At 56.6% G+C, this 22,260-nt stretch overlaps 2 protein-coding genes across 2 annotated transcripts; both read right to left on the bottom strand.

Moving 5' to 3' along the window:
* Positions 1 to 659: 659 nt before the first annotated feature.
* On the bottom strand, positions 660 to 10,490 carry CDH16 (cadherin 16). Its single transcript, XM_014478473.2, has 18 exons — positions 10,426 to 10,490; positions 9,405 to 9,462; positions 9,047 to 9,130; positions 8,321 to 8,476; positions 8,113 to 8,251; positions 7,600 to 7,758; positions 6,423 to 6,619; positions 5,706 to 5,828; positions 5,388 to 5,538; positions 4,955 to 5,182; positions 4,796 to 4,872; positions 4,534 to 4,722; positions 4,188 to 4,429; positions 3,494 to 3,627; positions 2,431 to 2,673; positions 2,181 to 2,288; positions 1,758 to 1,874; positions 660 to 946 (listed from the first exon to the last, which is right to left on the bottom strand). Exons 2-18 carry the CDS (start codon positions 9,447 to 9,449, stop codon positions 849 to 851), a joined length of 2,490 nt encoding a protein of 829 aa, XP_014333959.2. The 5' UTR covers positions 9,450 to 9,462; positions 10,426 to 10,490; the 3' UTR covers positions 660 to 848.
* Positions 10,491 to 13,530: 3,040 nt separating this feature from the next.
* RRAD (RRAD, Ras related glycolysis inhibitor and calcium channel regulator) lies at positions 13,531 to 16,775 on the bottom strand. The gene is made up of 5 exons (XM_005896570.3): positions 16,615 to 16,775; positions 16,013 to 16,397; positions 15,270 to 15,343; positions 14,941 to 15,145; positions 13,531 to 14,186 (listed from the first exon to the last, which is right to left on the bottom strand). Exons 2-5 carry the CDS (start codon positions 16,380 to 16,382, stop codon positions 13,909 to 13,911), a joined length of 927 nt encoding a protein of 308 aa, XP_005896632.2. The 5' UTR covers positions 16,383 to 16,397; positions 16,615 to 16,775; the 3' UTR covers positions 13,531 to 13,908.
* Between the last annotated feature and the right edge of the window lie 5,485 nt (positions 16,776 to 22,260).

The following is a 22,260-nucleotide window of genomic DNA, read 5'->3' as shown; positions in this document are numbered from 1 at the left end:
CTCAGGCCAGGGGGAAAGGGTTCTCACCCGGGGCAGGGGCAAGGTGAGCCACGAGGGTTCCTATTCCACCCCAGTGGTGTCCATCTGAGTAATTCTCTGACTTTTTGCAGACTCCTCATCAGCCTGAGTGTAAAACTCAAAGATGCCTTGGGGGCAGAGAGACCCATCCCCAGCCTCACCTCTCCTTTCCAGCAGCATGGGGCCCTCACCATTCCTACCCAGACCCCTCCTGAGACTTTGGGACCTCTGCCCACATAGGGACGCGAGTGTAACTCACACATGAGTACAGGACATGCACTCACAAGTTGCCTTCCAAGAGCACCTGTGAGTCCATGTCACTCTCAAGGACACCCTCCTCAACCATTGCCTGGACAGTTAACCCATCCAGAGTCTGCAGCCAGTGGTCTCCAAATGCCCAGAGAAATGACCCATTTGTCTCCAGCCTCAAGATCTCACGTCTTTCCCTACATGGGACCCCAGGCTCGTTCCTCAAGCCCTGAGACCCTTTCTGTGCAGCAGGAGATGGGGAAGGGATGAAGGGGCAGGTGGACTTGGATGATGCACACGCAAATGGACGCTTGGCATGGGCACATGGTCTCTGAGGACTCATGGCCAGTTCTCTGAGGCTTTATTATTGGACAGACATGAGCCGTCTGAAGTGGTTCCACGGGCACTTGAGTCAGTGTGCAGGCCCCACAGACATGTCCGGGGATGTTGCCTCCCTCCTAGGGCAAGTGAAGGGGCTTCTTGCCTTGTCTCGGCCTCGTGGATCTGGAGTGCTGGGCCGTCTCCCAGTGGATTCAGAGGCAGCCAGATGCCAAGTTCCCAGCAGGGGCTGCCTGGACCATTTAAACTGCCACCTTCAGGGGCACACTGTCTACTGGCTGATCCAGGTCCTTCTTCCTCGCCAGGGTCAAGTGGGTGAAGATGAGGATGAGGAAGATGCCTGAGGAGCCAGAGAGGATAGATCACCCCTCAGAAAGGGCAGTAGGACCTGTCTATCCCTGGGGACTCCTTGCTATTGGAATTGATTTAATGAGGAAGCAGTTTCCTAGATAGCATCTCTGAGGCTGAACTGGGAATGACTCTGGTTCTGGTGCCTGAAGGAGCATGACTGGCTCATCCGGCCCTCACCAGGTACCCATCCCCTTGAGGCTGCCCCAGAATGCCCCAGCCTCCAAGGTCCCTCCAAGGTCCCCTTCTCTGGGAAACAGAGAAGGGGTTGTCTGGGAGCCAGTGAGTTGTCCCCATGGACCTCTGAGAGGAAGGCACACTGTAGCAATGTCCTAGCACCAGTAAAGAAAACCAGCCAGGAAAAAAAAAATTTAGGGGGCTAAAGAAACAAAGGGGCTGGAAAGGGAGGCTTGAACTAAAGGAATTCGGCTGGAAAGAGTGAGCTCTGCCACACGTTGGCTGTGTAAACTCCAACAAGTTACTTAACCTCTCTGAGCATCAGTTACCTCACCTGGAAAAGTGGGGAAATGCCAGCATCACAAGGTTGTGGGAGGATTCAACTCAATAAACCTGTGCTTGGCTGATACACAGTTAAGGTGTAACAATGTAACAGTCAGTGCTGTTATCAGTGAGAATGACCTGGACTATGGTAAAGAGGAGGCAAGAGCATAATGATTCTGAGAGTTGGGGGGGGTTTCTTCTCAGCCCTGGGGGGCACCATGGGAACAGGGGCACTGTTTATCTGGAGGCAGTGGCTCTGACCACCATTGCCCTCCCCAATGCAGGAACCCAGCCTCCGTTACCTATTGCTATCAGGGTGCCCACGAGAATGCCCACCGCCGACAGCTTCGTGGGCATGCCCTTCATGCGGCCCACCTTGCGCATGCACTGCCCCTCCACGTTGCAACGACACACGATCACTGAGGACAGGCAGAGGAAGGTCAGGGCGGTGCGGGAGGGCTCCCAGCTTCTCAGCGCCTTTAGCCCAGCCCAGTTGGCTATTACGTGTGCTTCTGTGCCTGTGTATGTGTCATGGGTGTGGGGGTGGGATGCAAGCTCCTTTGTGCATGTGGCTGCGTGCCCAGACACACATGTGCAGGTGTGCACAGGTATATGCTGTCCACATGAGCCTGCAGACATGTTGCCCAGTCCCTCCCGCTACATCCCAGTGGCTCCCTCAGAAACTGCATGCCCCTGACCTTGGCCGCAACCCAGCCCGGCCTCACCTCGGACCTGGATCTGCCATATCTGGTCATTGTGGCTGACAGCTATGGGGACTACGTGTTCACGAGGCTCCACCCAATGCAGGCCCAAGGTGAGGTAGGCATGGGACCCTGTTGGGACCATAAGCAGCCATCAGAGTCACCAGGCTGCTCCCCCCAGGCCCGGCCCCACCCTCATGGTGAGAGGGTGTCCCGCTCCCGAAAGCCCCGCCCCTGCCTTGGCCGCAGCCTCCCCGCTTTCTGCGGCACACACCATTGAGAGCCCGGAGTCGCCAATCCCGCTGCACGGTGGGGTTGGGACCAAGGGCAAAGCTGAAGGGACCATGTCCACCAGCCTGGTCAGGGTCCTCCCTGGGTCCACTGACAACCACCCCATGGTCCTGGCGGGGTGTGCATAGGTGTCGGGAGGGCACGGGAGCCAGCGTCGGGGTTGGGGCAGGAAGGGCCTTCAGGAAGTGGATCACAAGGGTCGCAGAGGTGCTCAGCGTTGGTTCATCTGCAGAGGAGGCAGTATTGTTGTGGCTCGGCCCCTTGTGGGGGGTGGGGTGAATTCAGGGTCCCTGGGCTGGTCCCCTTCCCCACAGTCCATCTTCTCACCCGGCTGAGCCCCTTTCATGCCCGTCCTTCCCCTCCACCTCCACCTCTCTATCCCAGCATTTCCACGCTAGTCTCTTCCTCACAATGCCCTTCACCCCCTTCACCATCCAAACACCTGTCAGGCCTTTCTGTGCCTTTTTGGATGGAAGGCTTGCCTCACCCCAACCCCCACCCCGGCCCCCGGAGCCAGGGCCCAACAATGCAGAAATGCCCTGACTACACATGAGCTCACCCCTGCTGTCTGTCTTGCATCACAGGACAGCCCAGCTCAGAGCGGAAACCTGACATCCCGCCCCTGGGCCAGCTCTTCATCCCGTCAACATGGTGTTTGGAGTCCTCCCCACCTGACCTCATCCAAGCTCACCTCCTGGCACGCCTCCCGGGGAGAACCCCTGGCCCTTATCTGCCCCCTCACCTCCCGCCCAGCCCCAAACCCTCTGCTCCCAGTTTGTGTCTAAAGCTGACACCCTAAGAGGCTCCCCCGCAACCGCCCCAGGGCTGCGGTTGGGGGATTACAAGTGTCTGGCGAACAGGATGGTGGTGGAGCAGAAGCCAGGCATTCTCAGAGAAGGACACTGTACCCAGCCCCTTGTCCCTCCCTCCTGCCTGGGGCGGAGTGGATGCCAGCAAGGGCCCTGGGGAGGAGGCTTGGTCCTGCCCATCTGTCTGTCTGAGGCTCTCTCACCCTCCCAGGGGTCCCCACCATAGGCTGGCCATACCTGCATCCTGGGCCTCTATGAGCACCGTGTACATGTCCCCAGGCTGGGCGCCCTGCAGGGGCCGGGCTGTGTGCACCTCCCCGGAGATCTCCTTGATGCAGAGCCAGCCCTCGGAGTCATTGACCAGGGAGAACCTGAGGCCCAAAGAAAATGGGCAGGGAGGCAGTGACCGCATATGGGGTCTTGCCCAGAGACCTCCAGGGCCATGTGACATGCTCGAGTCCAACATTCCCTCTGTGACTTGAAGGCAGCAGCAGCATCCATGATCTGTCTCCAGCTTAAGGGACTTGGGGCGGGGCAGGGCTTAAACCACAGACACCGAGGCTGAGAAAGGGACCACACTAGAGCCTGTGGGGCTCTAGACTTAATTCCACTATTCCCAGGACAGCCCACAAAAGGCCAAGATGGAGCCAGAGGCCTGGGAACAGCACCCAGTTCTGCAGTCTGGGTGGGTGGCAGGAAGAGGGCCGGGTATACAGGATGGAATGAGGAGGCATCATCTGAGCTCTCAAGGGGTCCCAGCACCCCTTCTCCCTGCTACCCTGGTGCCCCCAAGAGTCACAACCTGCATATTAGCCAATGGTTTGAGGAAATTTCCAGGTTGTAAATAATGTGAGTTCCCTCTGAGGTCCGGGGGTCATCCCCAAGGAACAGAGGAGGTCCATTCTGGGTAAGGGGCTGGGCTCCTGCTCACCTGAGGGGACTGCTCAGGGGGTCTGAGGGCTGGACAGTCAGCAGGAGGGAGCCGGCAGGGGTGCTGATGGGCACGCTGGCCTCATAGCTCTCCCGGTCCAGCTGAGGAGGCGGCACCACCCTTTCCACCAGCACAGTCACAGTGGCTGTGGCTCCTGGGCCTGGGCCTGGCCCCACCAGCTCTTCCACGTTCCGCACCACCACCACCAACTGGTGGCTCGGAGCTGCCTCATAGCTGAGGTTCTGGAACCAGAGGGACCTGGGTCACTGTGTGGGCCAAGGCATGGCGCAGTCATGCATGAATGTGTGCGTGTATATGCACCCCTTCTCCAGCCTTAGCCCCTTACCTTGAGGAGTCGCAGCTGGACATGAGCGGAGTCTGGCTCCCAGTCCAGGCTGAAGGTCCCCTCTTCATCCCCTGCCTCGATGGCAAAGTCCATGAAGCGGAAGGCAGGCTCAAGGTCAGCATCAGTGGCCGTGAGTGTGGTCACCAGAGTCCCAGGCTCTGCATCCTCAGGGAGACTCACGGGCTCAATCTGGAGAGATGGTGAGGGACCATGAGCCCACCATTACTGCCTTCTGAAGGGGTCCTTCCCTGTGCCCGCTTACCTGGGAAGTGGTGAACTCAGGGGCATGGTCATTGATGTCCGTGATGGTGACTGGTATTTCACAGGTGCTGCTGAGGCCTGAGACAGAGGAGGGCATGTTGGGGAGGCCAGGGTGGGAGCCGAGGGGTCAGGGAACCCCGGTCACCACTGGGGCACTTACCACCATCTGTTCCTCCTAGGTCCATGGCCAGCACCTGAAGCAGGATGTTCTGGCCAGCTTGGAGCTGGGCAGCCCCCAGGGTCACGCTGCCCGAGGTGGAGTCCAGCTCGAAGGCTCTCAGTTCTGCCGGCTCCTCAGGCTCAGGGCTCAGTAGCTGATACACAACATGGGAATTGGGGGAACTGGGGGCATCTGCGTCCTCTGCCAAAATCTTAGCCACCTTGGTGCCTGCGAAGATGACACCCACTTGGCTGGGACCACAGCCAAGCCTGGAGGCCTTACCCCCTACTCTTCTTTGTGTATGTGTGTGGGTTGGGTCAGACGTTGACATAGGGGCCTGGGGCTGGCTGGGGCCATAGCACAGGAGAGTCACATGGCATAGTTCACAGGGACTTTACCACTACCCAACCCCCTAACAGGGCCCATAGCCCACCTGGGGGGCTGAGCTCCGGGATGCTGACTGAGGGGCCTCGTGGGGGGCAGATGGGTGCATTGTCATTCTCATCTGTCACCACCACCTGCAGCTCCAGTGGTTCTGCGTAGTCCTCGCTGTGGGTGTTCTGAGCCCGCACCTGGAGCAGGTACTGTAGTGGGCAGTGGGAGGGCTCCAGGTGAAGACCAGGGTCTTCTCTTCTGGTGGACCGCTCCAGTTCTTCTGCCTCAGTGTCTGTGGAGGATGTGACACCCCCAGAAGCCCCCTGACCAGGGACCAAACACCCCTCAGCCTGTCCTGGCTCCCCCTTCATCTCACCTCAGCCTGGGCTTCTCGGTCCAGCTCCTGGGTCACATAGAGTTTCCCCTCTGTGTCCACATCAAAGGGTCCCTGGGGCTGGCTCTCCAGGTGATAATGTACATCCCCCCCATTCCAGTGGACCTGGGAGGGGGGCACAGAATGAGGGTCCCCAGGATGAGGGGCAGGAATAGCCCATGTTATCCCTTATGTTCCAGCTGTTCACGGTTTAGGGAGCCTGCGCCCCAACTGCCACGTGACTCCAGGCAAGCGACTGTCCTTTCGGGAGTCCAGGTAGGGTCCTTTTGTTCAGGGCGGTTGTTGTGGCAACTCTGTGGTGGCCTTGCCTTGGTTCAAGCCTGGATTCTGCCCAAAGTGTCTGAATGACCAGATTGTTTTATTCTCTGCCCTCTGGGACTGAGCCTGACCCCAGGGCATTCCTCGAGGAGGCCTGAGACATTCCTGGCCTAGGTGACAATCCCCATGGCAGCAAGGAGGTAGCAGCTGTTCTGTGAGGAAGCCTGGGGTGAGGTCAGAGCATAGAGCTCAGGGCCTGGTCCTTTAAACACTCATTGCATCATGGAAGCTGATGGGGATGGAGGAGGGGGGAGCATAGTTAGAGGTGGAGCAGGAGTCAAGGTCAAGTTGGGCCCCAGATCCAAACCCCAATCTCTACAAGACTCAGGCCCAGCTGCACCATCCATGGAGTTATTTCAGCTGTAACAGCTATTTACTCACCTGGGCAATGTGGTGTGGGTATGGGACTTGGAGATTCTCTGCCAGGTGGACAGGATCTAGGGGCACCCAGGTGTTCTCCACTATAGAGACATCTATGGTGGCTGTGGCCTGGTGGCCTGAGGCCTGGTCACCCATGTCCTTGACCTGTACCAACAGCTGGTAGTACCCCTCCAGAGCCTTTTCTAGGCTGGTGCTCCCTAGAAGGGGAAGGCAGTCAGCTGGTCAGGGGGCCAGGGCATCCTTCTCAGCAAGGAACGAAACAAAGCCAGGTACATGGCAGGTGTTCAGAATATTCTCTTGGCCAAGGGAGCCTGTAGCACCATTGTGAGCACCTAACCTGGACTTGACAGTTTACAGAATCACTTGCACATCTGTCCACACAATGAATGGTTGATGTACTGCATTCGTGGATGGCCAGGATGAGGGGGTACATGGGTGGATATGTAGATGAATGAATGACTGGTTGGATAAATGGACAGTTGACTAGATGGATGGATGGAGGCTTGGGAGGGTAGATAGATGGGGATTTGGACCTGTGGATGGATGGTTGGGTAGATGGACTATATATGTGGGTGGGTGGTAGATGGGTGAATGAGCGAGTTGTATGATTGGCTTCTTTTTCTCTTCCCAATTTGTTTCTTTGGTCTGAACTCCCAGGTTCGGGTCTCTCTTGCCATCCGTCCCAAGGTCTCTCAGCAGTGTTCTGGCCCACAACCCCTCAGGTCTCTCCTACCCTTGCCTCTTAGGCCCAGGTTTGTAAATGTAGGGTTGAGGCACTTCCAGTCATGTGCATGCTTAGTTGCTCAGTTGTGTCCAACTCTTTGCGACCCCATGGACTGTAGCCCACCAGACTCCTCTGTCTGTGAGATTCTCCAGGCAAGAGTATTGGAGTGAGTTGCAATTCCCTCCTCCAGGGGATCTTCCCAACCCAGGGATCAAACCTGGTCCTCCTGCATTGCAGGTGGATTCTTTACCACTGAACCACCAGGGAAACCCTGCTTCCAGGCACACCATTTCTTAACTCTCCGTGCATGGTCCTGGCTCCACACATGATTTTGCCTTGCTACCCTCTCCAGCTGCAATACTCTTTTATCTCTTGAGCTGCAAACCCATCCTACAGCTCAGATGAAACCCAGCTTTCCCTGTCCCTCCCTTTTCACATTGAGCTCAGGCTCACCCTCAGGGCTCAGAGCCAGAGCGCCCAGCCGAGGCTCCAGCTGGAACATATCTGAAGCAGACTGGGCTGGGGCCTGGTTCAGGATGTGGAACCGAAGATCCGAGTTGGTTGTGCCTGGCTCATCCCCATCGGAAGCCTCCAGGAAGAAGAAGGGGACACCTGGGAGTATGGAGAGAGTTTACCATTAGGGCCAAAGGCGTAGGGAGAGCCTCCCACGCTTCACCTATCTCTCCCTGGTTCTTCCTTCCATACCCATCATCGTATCAGGACTCTGAAGGTGTGCCATGACTCTTCACCCCACTGCACAGATGAGTAAACTGAGGCCTAGAGTAGATGGAACTCACCTGTGGACCTTCAGTTGGGTGGGGGGTACAGATGAGACAGAAATGGGAGGGGAGCAGTTTGGACCCTGTTGCCCTGTCCCTATGCCATCTCTCTGGCCATCTGTTTCCTCTCTGTTCTCCCATTGGTTCTCTCTGACCTTGCTGTGAGTTCACTGCTTTGGGCACTCACCCGGCCTAGTACCCCGGCTCAGATGAACTTTGTAGGTGGCCTGAGAGAAGTGGGGCACCTGGTCATTCTCATCCTTCACACGCACACGCACAGGCTGCGGGCCCCACAGGACACGTCTGTCCTCGGTCTCCAGGGTGACCTGACAAGAAGGAGTAGTCAGAGCCCCGCCCTCCCCAGGCGACTTCCCCCTCCCCCGGCCCAGCCGTACCTGTAGCTGGTATTCTGCCTGTTCCTCCCGGTCCAGGGCCCTGGTCACCAGCAGGAAGCCAGATTCTGGGTCCACAGCAAAGAGGCCCTCCCCTGCCACTCCTGCATCTCCTGACACCACAATCTGGCCCTCAGTCTCCTCACGGGGCAACAGCAGCTGGTGGGGGAAGAACAGAGGTGAAGGGAGCTGGGGGCGAGTCTGGGGGATGCCCCTTCCACCCAATAGCCCCGTTTTTTAATATGGGGAAACTGAGGCTCAGAGAGGGCTTGTGCTTGCCTGAGGTCACAAAGCCAAGTAAGGAACAGGATGGACATTCAAAGCCAAAGCTCTTCCGCCTGTGTTGGGTGCTCCCTTGTACTCTCTGCCTTACTTCCTGAAGCTTGAAACCCCTCCTCCATCACTTCATCCTTTAATTAACTAATTAATTATTATGTTTTAAAATTTGGGGGCCATGCCGTGCAGCCTCTGGGATTTTTAGCTCCTTGATCAGGGATTGAACCTGGGGCCCCGGCAGTGACAGCACTGGTCCTAACTACTGGACCGCCAGAGAAGTCCCCCTCCTTCCATTTAAAGCTCTACTTTCTTCTGAGATGAAAATCTTACTAGCCATTCACACTATACCACATATTCTCTAGAAAGCCAGAGCAGTGAAGAGAAAGGGAGGCTGGAGGTAGAGGAAGCAGGACCTGGGGGAGGGCAGCCTACCCAGTCAGCTCTCAGACTCACCTTCGTCAAGTACAAAGGGAAATTTCCACCATAGTTTTCCGGGACTTCGACATACAGCTCTGCAGGCTGGGCTCTAGGGAGAGCCTGTGGAGGGATTCTCAACACGTCACCAAACTGTACCTTCCTCCCATGGGTGCTACGACCCAACAAAGAAGGGGAATTTCTACCCCTTCCCTGGGCCTGGTCATACGTTATCCCTCCGCCCCTGGCCTTTAACCTCCTAACCCCATGACAGGCCTAGAGCCACATCCCCCAGACACTACCATACATAGTCAGTGCAACTGGTCCAGATGGAGTAGGGGGTGAAAGTGCAACCCCCAAGGCCAGGATCTGAGGGCAAGGAGAGGGCCTGACTCACCTGGGGGACTAAGAAGCAAAGTAGCCAGAGCCAGGCAGCGACCATGGTCAGGATGGGCCTGTAAGGATCCAGCCCAGGTTGGTGCACAGAGGGTCCCTCCCATAACCCTCCCTCTAGAAAGTGTTCCTCACCCATTCCCACTGAGTCCCAGGCCACAGCTTCCCCAGGCCCCATGGGGTACAATGGCCCCTCCTCCTTCAGCTGGACTAGGGGGCAGGCAGTCAGGCCGCCTGTGCCCTGTCTTGTGCTGCCCCAGCAGTTCTCAGAGCAGCCCCTCCCCCACCACTTGGACGCTGCCCACCACCCTCCCACCCCCTCCCTCCCCGGCCTGAGCCTACTGCAAACACATAGCCTGGCTTCACAACCGACTGGCCTCCTCTTCCTCTGCTTTGAGGGGCCTGTGGCTCCCCATCGCCTGCAGCGCAGTGTCTGGCTCCTTGGCCAGGCCCACCAAGACCCCCAGGCCCAGCTGCACTGCATCTCTTGGTTCTTGTGCCCACAAGGATCTCCACAGGGAGCTTCACCTCCAGACTTCTGTCTCCTTCCCACCATAGCCTCCCCAGCTCGTGGATCCCAAAGTACTCATTTCCCAGCAGTCTCCCTGAATCACCAAGGTTTGAAGCTAAAAAGACCCTGATGACACTGAGGGCCACCTCCTGTGGTCGCCTCATATTGTAGGCAAGGCCTGAAGGGCAAGAGCTGACCAAGGTCACAGAGGATTTGACCACCGGAGAATTCTTCCTGAAACAGAGGACTCAGGGTTCAGGGTTTCCAAGACTGTTCTAACTCCCACTGTTATCCTGCAGACATGGAGCCCTCACAGGACAGGACCCCTGCCCTCACCTCAGTGTTTTCCAGCACTCAGCACAGTGCTGGGCACGCAGAGCGCAGACAGCCACACCAATCACTCCCGGGAAGTTTTCCCTGGACGACAAGGCATGTTTCTCCCTCCCCTGCCACCAACCCCTGCCTCAGCCCTGCCACCAACCCAGATCCCAGGTCCCAGCTCCCAGGCCCTCACCCACTGATGCCCGAGGCTGGCTTCCCTTGGTCCAGCTGCCAGGTGAGAGGAGTCTTTCTACAGGAGTGCTGGCCAGGCCAAACTGGGTGGAACAGGGCAGGGCGGACACTTGAGCAGGTAGGCGGGCCAGCCACGCTTGCTCAGGAGTGGAAAACACCCCTGGGTCCACAGCAGCAGGCCTGACCCTGCCCAGCCCCTCAAGTTACTCATTGACTTTGAAAAGTTGGAGGCTGCTCGGCATCCATGACCGCCAACCCCAGGAGGTGGGGAGATCTTCGACCTGGTGCTTGTCCCACCCCTACACAGCTCAGTGGATACTTCTCGGCCCCCTGGATTTGGACATGACCCTTTTCCCATGGCTCCAGACTTGCTCCCACTTCTCCCCCTTATGCACCAGTGTCTGCAGCTCCGCCTTGGTCCACGCTGTTCCTTTTTCCTGGAATGCCCTTCTCACTCCTTCATCTGTCTGCTGATCACCTGCTCAGGCTTCAGCGCTCAGCTCAAATAGTCCCTGCTCCCAGGAAAGCTTCCCTGGGCTCCCAGGTTTGTTTGGGGCTCTCCCATGCTGATACTTCGCCCCTACCCATGCCCCTATGCCACAGAGATGGTGCTATCTCTATCAACACGAGGAGGGCACCAGCTTGTTATTAGCTATCTCTTCCATCAGACTCGGAGGCCCTCTGGGGCAAGACTCAGGGACCCAGTAATTAATGACCTGGTCCTTGCCTGGCCCTGGCAGCTCCCAACTGACTTGTGGAACTAAGATAAGGAGCTGGAGGTGCCATGTGCAGGATAGGGGAGTGGTGCATGACCTGACCCAGATATTCGGAGCTCCAGACCACCCACCAGTGTGACCAGTGGGCAGGCGTAGGAGGACAGCAGCCCATGAGAACCCCTGAAGCTCCCTAGGTGCTCACACTAGCCCCTGGACACAGACAGGGCTGGGACAATGGACCGCCTCGTGCCTTTGAGAGGAGAGAGGAGTTTGAGCCAGTTCAGGTGACCTTGAGGGAGTTGCAGGGCTGACGGGAGGCCCTTCCCCCACTGGTGTAGCCTAGAAGCTCCTGGGGCCTGAGTGTGTGGAGTGGTGGGAAGAGGGTGGGAAAGGTCAGGGATCTTGGTCTCCGATCTCTCCTGTGGTTTCCCTGGAGTCCTTCCCATTGCGTATCTGGTTAATTTCTCTTAGGCTAGAAGGCTGGATCAGGACCCTCAGCTGACCCCAACTTTGTCCATCACAAGCTGAGTTCCTGCCTCCAGGTCACTTGGGCACCCCAGCCTGGAGCAGTGCAGCGTGGGAATGTTGAAAGGGTCTCACGTGTATTAAGACCACATGAGAGGGGTCTCCAGCTATGTGCCTGGCACTACTGTAAGCAGATACCATCATTATTCCACCCATTCCATTCTGAAAAGGGCACCGTGCCCATGTCACTCACTGGAGCACAGAGAAGTCGAATGACTTGCCCAGGGTCACACAGCCAGTGACAGAGCTCAGGAGGTCTGGAATCTTCTTCAGGTCTCAGCACCTTCACCTGTTCTGAGAAAACCATGCCCACCTTTGCCTTGGTGAAGTACACTGAGACTGGGAGTGGGACTGCAGCTTTGAGCTGCCCTGGGGGGCATATGGGTTAGTCACGGGGATCACACACCTGAGGAACGGCTTTCAAACCTCCACCTGCTATTGAACAACCGCAGAGTTCTAACCAAGTTCTGAGGGCTCCCAGGAGCCCTGAAAAAATTGACTAATATATAAATATCTGGATCCCAGCCTGGAACCTTCTCAGAAACCGTCCCCAGCCTTGCCCCTGCGTGCCTCTGGGCTCCCAGTCCCTACTCAGCCATTTCTGCCCATGGGGCCCCAGGTAAGTACTTTGTCCCCCATCTGCCATTGTTGAATGGGAATGCTCACTCCTGAAACCACAATGGTAAATCCAAGCAGGCACCTGTGCCCAGAAGTCTCCCCTTCCCAGGTGCGGGCGGTGGGGAGATACACACCTCCAGCTATCAGCAAAGATGTACACATTTATACAAGAATGCAAGGCCTCTCATTCCAGGCAAGGAGGGCCCCAGGGACCTGCTCCTATATTAGGCAATGCCGAGCATGGAATCCTCTGGCGTGGCCACGCAGTGGGGAGAAGAATGGCCCTCCCTGTCCCCTCACCACTTCCTGCCTAGCAACCCAGCCTCCGCCAGGAGGTGGGGAGCCACACGGAGTCAAGTCCACCTGAGTGTGCCTTCCTTGTGCATGTGTGTGTGCTGTCACTTCAGTCGTGTTCAACCTTTGTGACCCTGTAAACTGTAGCCCGCCAGGCTCCTCTGTTCATGGGATTCTCCAGGCAAGAATACTGGAGTGGGTTGCCATGCTCTCCTCCAGGGGATCTTCCCCACCCAGGAATCATTTGGCATCAAACTGGCATCTCCTGTAGCTCCTGCATTGCAGGCAGATTCATTACCACTGAGCCACTGGGGAGGCCCTGTGCCTTCCTCACCCCAGCCTTAACAAACCAGCTGCTTCCTTCTCCAGCCAGGGAGTCTCGGAAGTCTTCCACAGTCACACCACCTTAGCAGCTTTCCAGCCCCTCAGGAGGGAGCAGGCCAGAGACAACCACCCAGGAAACAGACCCAGGAATCTTGTTTGGCCATGACACCCGGGGGCAGAACGTGGTCTCTTGGGCAGCCTCAATTTCCTTTACGTACAGTATGTGTTAGTCGCTCAGTAATGTCTGAATCTTTGCAACCCCATGGACTGTAGCCCTCCAGGCTCCTCTGTCCACGGGATTCTCCAGGCAAGGATACTGGTGTGGATTTGCAGTGATTGAACCCTTGATCAGCTGGGCAATGCCAGGCCCCAGTACAGAAGAATCTGAATAACAGGTTGGGTGAGATTCATGTCTCTTCCTGCTGCTTGGACCCCCACCCCCCACCCTGTTACCCCTGCAACCAGACCACAATCCACACCTGCCCCTTGGACGCAGCTGGGCACAAACATTAGAATAGTTAAGGCCACAGACTGGGGTAGGGCAGTGAGCCCCCTTCCTCAACTTAAGGAAACTTTCCTGTTCTTACAGCCCCCAGAATCAAAGGAAACACAAAGTTGCCAGCCCTGGCCTATCGCGAAATAGTCTTTATTACAAAAATCTGCATGTAAACAAATAGCCACTGCACTGAACAGCCTCCCTCCAGGGCATGCACACCAGGGTGTAGGGAAAGGCAGAGTCCTCTCCCCATTCACAGGCCTGTCCCCAAGGGCTGGCTGGGGTCAGCCTGCTGCTTGGGATGCACACGGGCCGGCACAGGCATCTTGGTGGGCCCAGCCCTCAATGGCCACTGGGAGCCGCCTCCCTGGGCAGCACTGTCTGTCTGTCCATGACCGTGAGGTGGGGGACGCCCAGAGTCTGAGCCAGCTCTGAGGCACCTTGGGCGGTTGGCTGGGCCAGCCCACCAATCAGCCCATCTGTCTGCACAATACAGCAAGTGCCCCAGGGTCTAGAGCACCGATAGGTCATGGCAGGACTTGGACTTGGCACGCATGGCCATCTTGCGGCTGTTTCGAGCGACGATGCGGCCCAGGAAGCGCTTCGCCTTCTTGCCCAGGCTCTCTCGCCGCCGGGTACCCGCTTGCCGACGCGCGTTGGCCTCTTTGCTGTCCCTGCGCAGGCGTATCTGACGCACGACACCCTCGAACAGTGCCTGGACGTTGTGGTGCAGCGCAGCCGACGTCTCGATGAACTTGCAGTCAAAGACAACGGCACAGGCCCGGCCCTCTGGTGTGTGTGGCGGGGGTGGGAGACAGGCACACATCAGTAAGCAAAAGGTGAGTGGGTGAGAAGCCCACTCCAACCCTGGCCACACCTTGGCAGCTATCAGTGGGGAAGGGGAAGGGAGTCCTGGATCCTCCCCAGGAACACGATGAACCCCGGCTCATGTAGGGAGGGGCCCAGGCATCACTGGGTCACCCAGCTGCAGAGCTTGCCCATGTTTAAGGAGCTCACAGAGGCCCACAAAAGGAGACTCATTTATTGAAATAATTTGAAGTTTGATATTTAAACGGTAGTGCTGGGGGGGAGGACATCATCAAGTCACTGCTGGTTCTTCTGTGGGGTTCAGGTCTGAGGGTCACAGAGGATGCTGAGCCCAATGTTGGGGGAGGGGTTCTCCCCAGGGGCAAGACTATGCAGAGACTGGACTGGGCCTGGAATCCAGGCTCTGGCCTCCTGGCCTGAGTCCCTGAACTCTCCTCACCCCTCATCAGCCAGGCCAGGGACAAAGAGGACAGAAAAGGAGGGCTCTGAGTTGGTCCAGCAGCTTTTACCTCCTCTAGTGCATCTGGTCCCTTCCCCAGGACTCAGGACTTGGGAGACCTGTGGGAGGGCAGAAGCTCTCCCCCTGCCTCCCTGAGTTTTCTTCCTGGACATTTTTAGCCACTGATGATCCCCAGGGACTCGAGCTGAGTCAAGACTGAGTGGACCACAGTGCAGCCAGGATCTCTCTCCCTTTCCAACCCAGCTCCCTGCTCACCGTCCAAGGAGACCTCGCGAGAGCGCACCAGGTCGCTTTTGTTGCCCACTAGGATGATGGGCACGTCATCTGTCTGCCGCGCCCGCCGCAGCTGAACCCGCAGCTCTGAGGCCTTCTCGAAGCTTCCCTTGTCGGTCACTGAGTACACAATGACATATGCATCTCCCATGGCTAGGCAGTGGCCAGGTAGCCAGCGACCCCCATCCTAGGGGACACAGACACATATTTACCGAATAGTCCTCACGCCCCAGCTACAACGCTGTCATTCCCAGCAGGTCCCTACCCCAGCTCACCCCTCACCCAGCCCTGGGTCTCAGCCTACATCCTACCTGCTCCCAAATGTCATAGACCATGAGTGACGCCTCTTCTCCGTCCACCATGATGGAGCGGTCATATGTGTGCCCTGGGCAGGAGACCAGTAGTCAGGTTACTTGCTGGCAGCCACAAGCCCCCCCTCCTCCAATACATCAGGCGTCTTATTCTGGCCACACCCTTCAACTCCTCCCCAAAGCCCCCCAACCTTCTCCTCCAATGATGGATGCTATATAGTAACGGAAATGACAGGGCTGAGAAATGGGGGGCGGGTGACGGGCGTGATATGCCGGGGCCCCCACCTAGCTACCCCTTCCCCAAGCTAGCAATGTCCTGGGTGGCCATTCCTGGGCTCCCTGCCCTTCTGTTGCCTGAGACCCAGGATAGTTTTATCACAGTGGCCTGAGTTAGAACAGACATGCCCTGGGGATCTTGGTTACCTAGGACTCCTCTCCTAGACTCTCCCTCTGGCTGTGTTCTCGCCGGTCCTGGCAGGGAGGGCTATCCTGTCCTCACACTACAGAACAATTAAACATATGCCCTGGGTCTTCTACTCCAAGCATTTCTTTCCCTACTAAAGGCTAGGGTACCTTCCCCCTTAGTTTCCCCATCTGTGAAAGGGGGAGGTAGACGCGATTCTCAAAGCACCTTCAGAATTCCGTTGGTATTTGCTGCTTTTAACCCTGATCCCCAGTCCTGCAGCCCCTAGTCCTAACCCTGTGTTCGCCCCTCCCTCGAACAGTCCCTCCCAGTCCCTCACCTGCGGCTTCCGCTTCAGGCCCGTCCTCTACACCTCCGAAGATGCGCGCCAGAGCGCTCTTGCCCACGCCAGGCGCCCCCAGCAGCAGCACCTTGTAAACGCTCTCGTCTGAATCGCTTCCTCCCGAGCTGAGCGAGTCGGAGGAGCCCTCGGGCCAGTCCAGCCTCGGACCCTGGGCCCCTGTCCCGGCTTCGGCCGTTGTCAGAGCGCCCGGAGACAGCGCCGCCTGCAGGTCGCGCTCGTCCACCGGCATGCTCCGGCGGTGCAGCGGGAGCGCGGGGCCCCAAGGTGTGCTGCCCCGACGGCGATCGCGTTCCCGGCCCCCGCCGCGGTTCCCGCCGGCTCCGCTGCCGCCGCCGTTCAGAGTCATCGCGTCGGACGCCGTCTGGGGAACGGGAATCCGGATGGCCGCGTAAGCCGCGGTGGACATGGAGTAGGAGGCTGGACCCGGGACACGCCTGCCTGACCACGGGTCCGGAAAGATGCTCGGGGTGTAGGACCTGCCGCGGAAGGTCTTTGCGCCCTGACAAGTGACCCACCCTCCTGGCTCGTCCATCCCAGACGGTGAGACCACCCCAACCCCGTTCTGCCAGGACACTCACCCACTCAGACACGGTGAGGACTAGGTAGGTACCAGGCTCGGATACAGTCCACCCGTAGACCTAGGCGCGAACACTGGACCAGTCTCAGCCACCGCCTTCTCAGTCCGTACTGGGCTCAGGCTCCAGAGTCGCCTATTTAAGCCTCTGCCCGCCCCCGCCCCAACCCCCACCCCCGCGCTCGCCCCCGTCCGCGCGATGCGGGGGCTGACGTGTCGGTCTACCTCCCCCGAGGGGAATCCCCCACCCTCCTCCTAGGACCTCACACCCATCCAGCCCTGCCTCACTCTCTAGGGCGGGGCAGGGGCAGACCCCGCAGACAAAAGCCCGGTCTGAATGTGTGTGTGAGAGACAATTGGGGGTGGGTGGAGGGCAGGTAAGGAAGAAGAAGGAGAGGGCGTATGTGAATGGTACGAGGAGGAGGGGGACAGAGGTGAAGAGTGCCATCACGGATGGGGCGGGGTGGAGGGGGGGTGCGGGGGTGGGGGGGACAAGGCGGGAAGAAGCCCTATCAGCCCAGTGGGCCAAGTCCTCACTAGGGCTGACTTAGGTCTGGCCCTTTAAAAGTGGTTTCTCGCTTCCCTCTCTCCCAGTCCTGGCCTGTTGCCCAAGCAAGCAGACCAGTTACAGGTCCACGGACTTCACCCTTCACTGCCCATGACACCCATTTGTTTTGGGGCCCTAAATCCAAGCTTCTAACCTCAACCCCAGGTCCTACCCACTCTCATTCCTGCCTTTGGGAGTTGACGATTCTACCTGATGAGCCTGCCCTTTGAGATGAGGGTTAGTGACACCTGAGCCCCCAAGGGGGCCCTCAGAGGCCTGTGGGGAAGGGGTGGAGAAGCGAGGCCCTCTGGCAGTGTGGTGCAGGTAGAGGTGCAAGTTTGAATCTTGAAGAGGGAATGTGGGCCCAGAGAAGGAAAAGGATGGACTCAGCACCACCTCCCCCTCAGCACCCTCCAGGCAGCTGCCAGCAACTCTGCTAAAAATACCTGGTCATTCGGCTCCTGGCCTGGAGGTTGCCCAAAGTTAGGGAAATCCTGGCAGGCAGGTGTCAGAGACCAGCAGGAGCGGATAGGGGTGGGACTAGACTGGATCAGGTCTGGTTCCAGTCAGAGTCTTCAATGTCTCCTTCCTTCCCTTTAGTCTCAGACTGGGCCTATAATTCAAGGCACATTCGGGGTCTGGAGGTTCATAGTCATAGAGCATGGATGGGATTGGGCTTCCCAGGTAGCTCAGTGGTAAAGAATCCACCTACAATTCAGGAGACCAGGTTCAATCCCTAAGTTGGGGAGAACCCTAGGGATTGGGAAGAAAGAAATGGTAACCTGCTCCAGTATTCTTCCCTGGGAAATCTCATGGACAGAGGAGCCTGGCGGGCTGCAGTCCATGAGGTCGCAAAGAGTTGGACACGACTTAGCAACTGAGTGTGCATGCACACATGGATGGGGTCAGGCGGTTGGGAATGGGATAGCCACCACTTGGTGCCACCACTGCCCAGAGATCAGCCCCTCCTCAGACCCAGGGAGGATGCTGGGGCACAGAGGGGAGGAGATGTAATGGAGAGACTTGGTTTCTAGTCCTAAATCTGTCCCCAGGCTCCTAGGTTTTGCTTCTCTCCCAGCTTCTATTACTCTATCCCAGCCCCTCTATTATTGCCTTGCTCGTGTTTGGGGTGTGTGAGGACTGGGGGCAGGCAAGCTGTGAGGTACTTTATAACAGGGACCTCCTATTAGACTGACGTTTGATTGTGAGGGGTGTGATGGGGGTGGGGGGCACCCATTCAGGGCTCAGGTGACATCACGAATGGATGGATCCTAGTGGGCTGCTGTAGGTTGTCATGGAGACCAGGGTCAGGGCTCTCTGGCTGCTGTGTCAGTTTCCTTGGCAATATCTGAAATGGCCTTGGAATGAGCAGGGCCTGGTTAGGTAAGTGTTTGAGAGTTCACGCAGGCCCCTCTAGTTCTTGACGTCCTCAAAGCAAGCAAGGCCTGAACTGAGGGGTGGTCCATCCATTTGTGTCCTTCACATGGCTTGGGGGGTCTTGGGAGGACTGGGCAACCCCATGTTGGCTCTAGCTTCCTGGACCAGGTCCAGTGGGAAGATGGAGTCATGGATTGAGCCTCCTGTCAAAGAACAAAAGTCTTGGGACTTCCCTGGTGGTCCAGTGGTTAAGACTCTGCACTTCCAATGCAGGGGGCATGGGTTTGATCTTTGGTCAGGAAACTAAGATCCCACCATGCCATGCAGCATAGCCAAAAAAAACCCCAAACAAACAACAAAAGTCCTAAGAGCCAGCAAACCACTTTCCATCAGGAATCCCAGCTGGGCTGCTCACGGCCCCTCCTAACCACCTTACACATGACCTTGCTGCTGACAAGAGCCCCTGGATGTCCGACAGAGGGTGGGTGTTGGGGGGGTAGCTGTGGTCATGTAAGGAATTAGGGCTGGGTTTCCCCTCTGATAATCTAAGCTCTTGACCTCAGCAATGTTTCCTCATTGCCAAGGGAACTGCATCCACACTGGGCCACTCAGGCCCCAAGCATTCCCCAACATGCATCAGTATGGCCAGGGGCCCCAGGAACCATACCAGGACATGCCCTTGAAACACCCCCAATTCTCCGTCCTCTCAGTTCTCTGGGCTGAGCTTGGCTGCCTAGGAGGAACAGACCGAGGCAAGAACACCCTCAGGAGAGCCTGGCCTTCAGATCCCAGCTCTGCACCTTGCTAGCTGTTTCACCTCTTCCCATTCAGTTTGGCTGAGCCTCAGTTCCCTCCTGTGTAGAACAGGAATAGTGCCTTCATGGCGGTGGTTATAAGATATGAATAATCTGAGGACTTCCCTGGTGGTCCAGTGGTTAAGATTCCATGCTTCCAATGCAGGGGATGCAGGTTCGATCCCTGGTTGGGGAACTAAGATCCCACCCACTGTATGGTGCATCCAAAAAAGAAAAAAGAAAAGGTATAAATAACATGAAATTCAGAGGTAAACTGGTTGGCATGTGTCTGGCATATAGTAATATCGATATCTCAGTATGAACACTTTTATTATCGCCCTTGGTTGGACAGGACAGGCTGAGTGGCTCTGTGGGCCCTCTCCTGCTGCTTCTCTCCTGCTCCTGCTCCATTCTGTCCACAACAGTGGTCTGCCCAGGATAGGGGCAGGTACAGATACTTCTCCCCTCTCCCCACTACCCACCTTTTCTCTGTGGGACCCTAAGCCCTTCCCCTTCCTGGGGTAGCAAAATGCTGCAAAGGGAACTTGGCTGGATTTCAGTGTCCCCACCCCTTCTCACACCACAGCTCCCATGCCCCAGTTCCTCTGTTCTGTTCTAAGGCTCGATTCATTCATTTCACTGACCTGTATTACCTAACTGTATGCCAGGCCCTTGTGCTTTGGGCAGGATGATGAGCAAAAATGGACAGACCTGGGCATGTTCATATGTGTCCTCTAATCCCTGGGTTGGTCTCACTTAGCTATGATTTGTTGTTCCCATTTTGTAGACATGGTAACCGAGGCCTGAGAAGTCATAGGCCAGAAACAGCACAGCCAGACACACCTGGTGGAGGGCTTCGGGGACCTGAAACTTCATTCCCCCCTCACCCTCCAACCCTACCCCTACCCCCGTGTTTGCAGATAGCAGCTGGGATTCCAGAAAGTTACTCAGGCATTAGTCCAGTATTCACAAATGGTGTCACTGCAGGCAGCTGGGGGCCAGGCCCAGATGAGTCAAAACTGAAAAGGGGATATCTGATACGCTGGCTGGCTGGATGTGAGCAGCTTGGTGTCCCTCATCCACTGTGGCCTGGCTGCCAGGAGGGCCAGCTGAATGACTCAGTGACACCTGTCTCCCCTGTGACCCACCCCCCCACAACCCCCAGCTGAACAGAGACACCACAGATCTTAGACAGATCCGGGCTGTCACTGCAGACGTACACAGGCGGTGAAATCTACAGCTGGGTACTGGTGGTTGGGAAGCCTCCTTGGGGCCTGAGGGACCCTGGCTGGTTGGTCACCTGCCTCTCTGGAGCACTGAGCTGCCTCATCTTTGGAAATGGGAGGGTGGGTACTCTGCCTGGAAGGTCACCTGAAATGGTCCTAGATCCACTTGCAATCCCCTCAGAGCAGTCCTGAGCTGTTGTCACCACTTCCCACATCACACATGAAGAAACTGGGTGACATGAACTGATGACTCCACCTCTCTGAGCAGCCAGATCTTGGTCACTGGGTGGCAAAGCCACTCCTGCCTGGAAACCAGGTGACATTGGTGGTAAAGAACCTGCCTGCCAATTCAGGAGACTTAAGAGATGAGGGTTCGATCCCTGGGTCGGCAAGATCCCCTGGAGGAGGGCATGGCAACCCACTCCAGTATTCTTGCCTGGAGAATCCCATGGACAGAGGAGCCTGGTGGACTATAGTCCATGGGGTCACACAGAGTGGGACAGGACTGAAGTGACTTAACACAGCATAGGCCCCTCCAGCCAGGCAACAGCGCCCCCTGCCAGCTGAGCAGTACCTGCTGAACTCCTTAGGTACCTCTACTCTAACTGGAGGTCTTTGGGAGTCACTTACTTATTCTAGAAGCTTCTTTCCTCACCTGCATAATAGAGATAAGAAAGATGCCACACAGGGCTGGCTCAAGAATTGGCCACCTAGGTACTAACATATCTAGGCTTCTGCCAATGCCCACTCTCAGGACAGGCTCAATATCTTCAGAAGGCCCCCAGGAACAGATTTGCCAAGGGCCCAGGCCCCTTGCTGAGGCCTCTGGAAGGCTCTGCCCACCAGATGGGCTGGCAAGTCTTCTTAATAACTGAATTTTTCCTCAAAGAAATGGAGGCAGGGAATCACATTATGACTTCTGACTGGCTGATCCAAGGGCTAAGCCCCCCAGCCTATCCTGGTGACCAACTGTGCTGTGGGAGGCAGAGGCTCCAGACCTGAGCACCTGGGGTGACACAACTGGAGGATACTGGTGGAGACAGTGCTTCAGGTGGCTTTCAACAGAGAAATCTGCTGTCACTACCCTGGCCGGGGGACTAGACTGAGCTTCACCGAGGATGGGGACAAGCTGGCATCACACAGCTACTGGTGGATACTAAGGATGCATAGAACACTCCTGGGCAAGGTTCTCATTAATAGAACTAACCTGAACTCAACCAATTCCTAGTTTATAGGAAACACAGCAAAGGAAGAAATTAGACTGTGGGACTTCTCCAGGACAACTCACATTGTGCTTTTCAAAATAGTGTCAAGAAAGATTAAAAGGTGGGGAGGTGGGGAGATAGTTCTAGAAGAGGCTAAAGAGATGACAACCAAATGCAATACATGGAATTTGACTGGAGCCTGATTAAACAATTATGAATGACACTGTGGGGAAATTCATATATGACTGGATATTAGATATTAGTGTCAGGGAATTGTTTGCTTTGGGACCAGATAACAGTACTGTGGTTACAGGCTTAATCTTAGGAGACATAAGATGAAGTACTTAGAAGTGAAGGGTTGTATGTCTGCAGTTTACTGTCAGGTATATTTATATTCTCCACACATATAAATAAAGCCAGTGTTGTAACATTTTAAGAACTGTTAAATCTAGGTGGTGGGTATACAAGACTGTGTGCTACCTTATTCTTTCAATTTTTTGG

The sequence above is a fragment of the Bos mutus genome, chromosome 18, assembly GCF_027580195.1.
Source record: "Bos mutus isolate GX-2022 chromosome 18, NWIPB_WYAK_1.1, whole genome shotgun sequence".
NCBI lineage: Eukaryota > Metazoa > Chordata > Mammalia > Artiodactyla > Bovidae > Bos > Bos mutus.
This window is presented reverse-complemented; position numbering and strand designations above follow the sequence as displayed.

Bases quoted from the DNA above. Each gene is read 5' to 3' on its own strand.
- RRAD (XM_005896570.3), bottom strand. From the start codon at position 16,382: ATGACTCTGAACGGCGGCGGCAGCGGAGCCGGCGGGAACCGCGGCGGG. The intron at 15,146-15,269 runs GTAGGATGTAGG...TGTGTCCCCTAG, and splicing joins TCTATGACATTTGGGAGCAG to GATGGGGGTCGCTGGCTACC. The intron at 14,187-14,940 runs GTGAGCAGGGAG...CACACACACCAG, and splicing joins TCGCGAGGTCTCCTTGGACG to AGGGCCGGGCCTGTGCCGTT.
- CDH16 (XM_014478473.2), bottom strand. From the start codon at position 9,449: ATGGTCGCTGCCTGGCTCTGGCTACTTTGCTTCTTAGTCCCCCAG. The intron at 2,289-2,430 runs GTGTGTGCCGCA...TGGTCCCAACAG, and splicing joins GCGACTCCGGGCTCTCAATG to GGTCCCATGCCTACCTCACC. The intron at 1,875-2,180 runs GTGAGGCCGGGC...GCCTGTCCTCAG, and splicing joins ATGGCAGATCCAGGTCCGAG to TGATCGTGTGTCGTTGCAAC.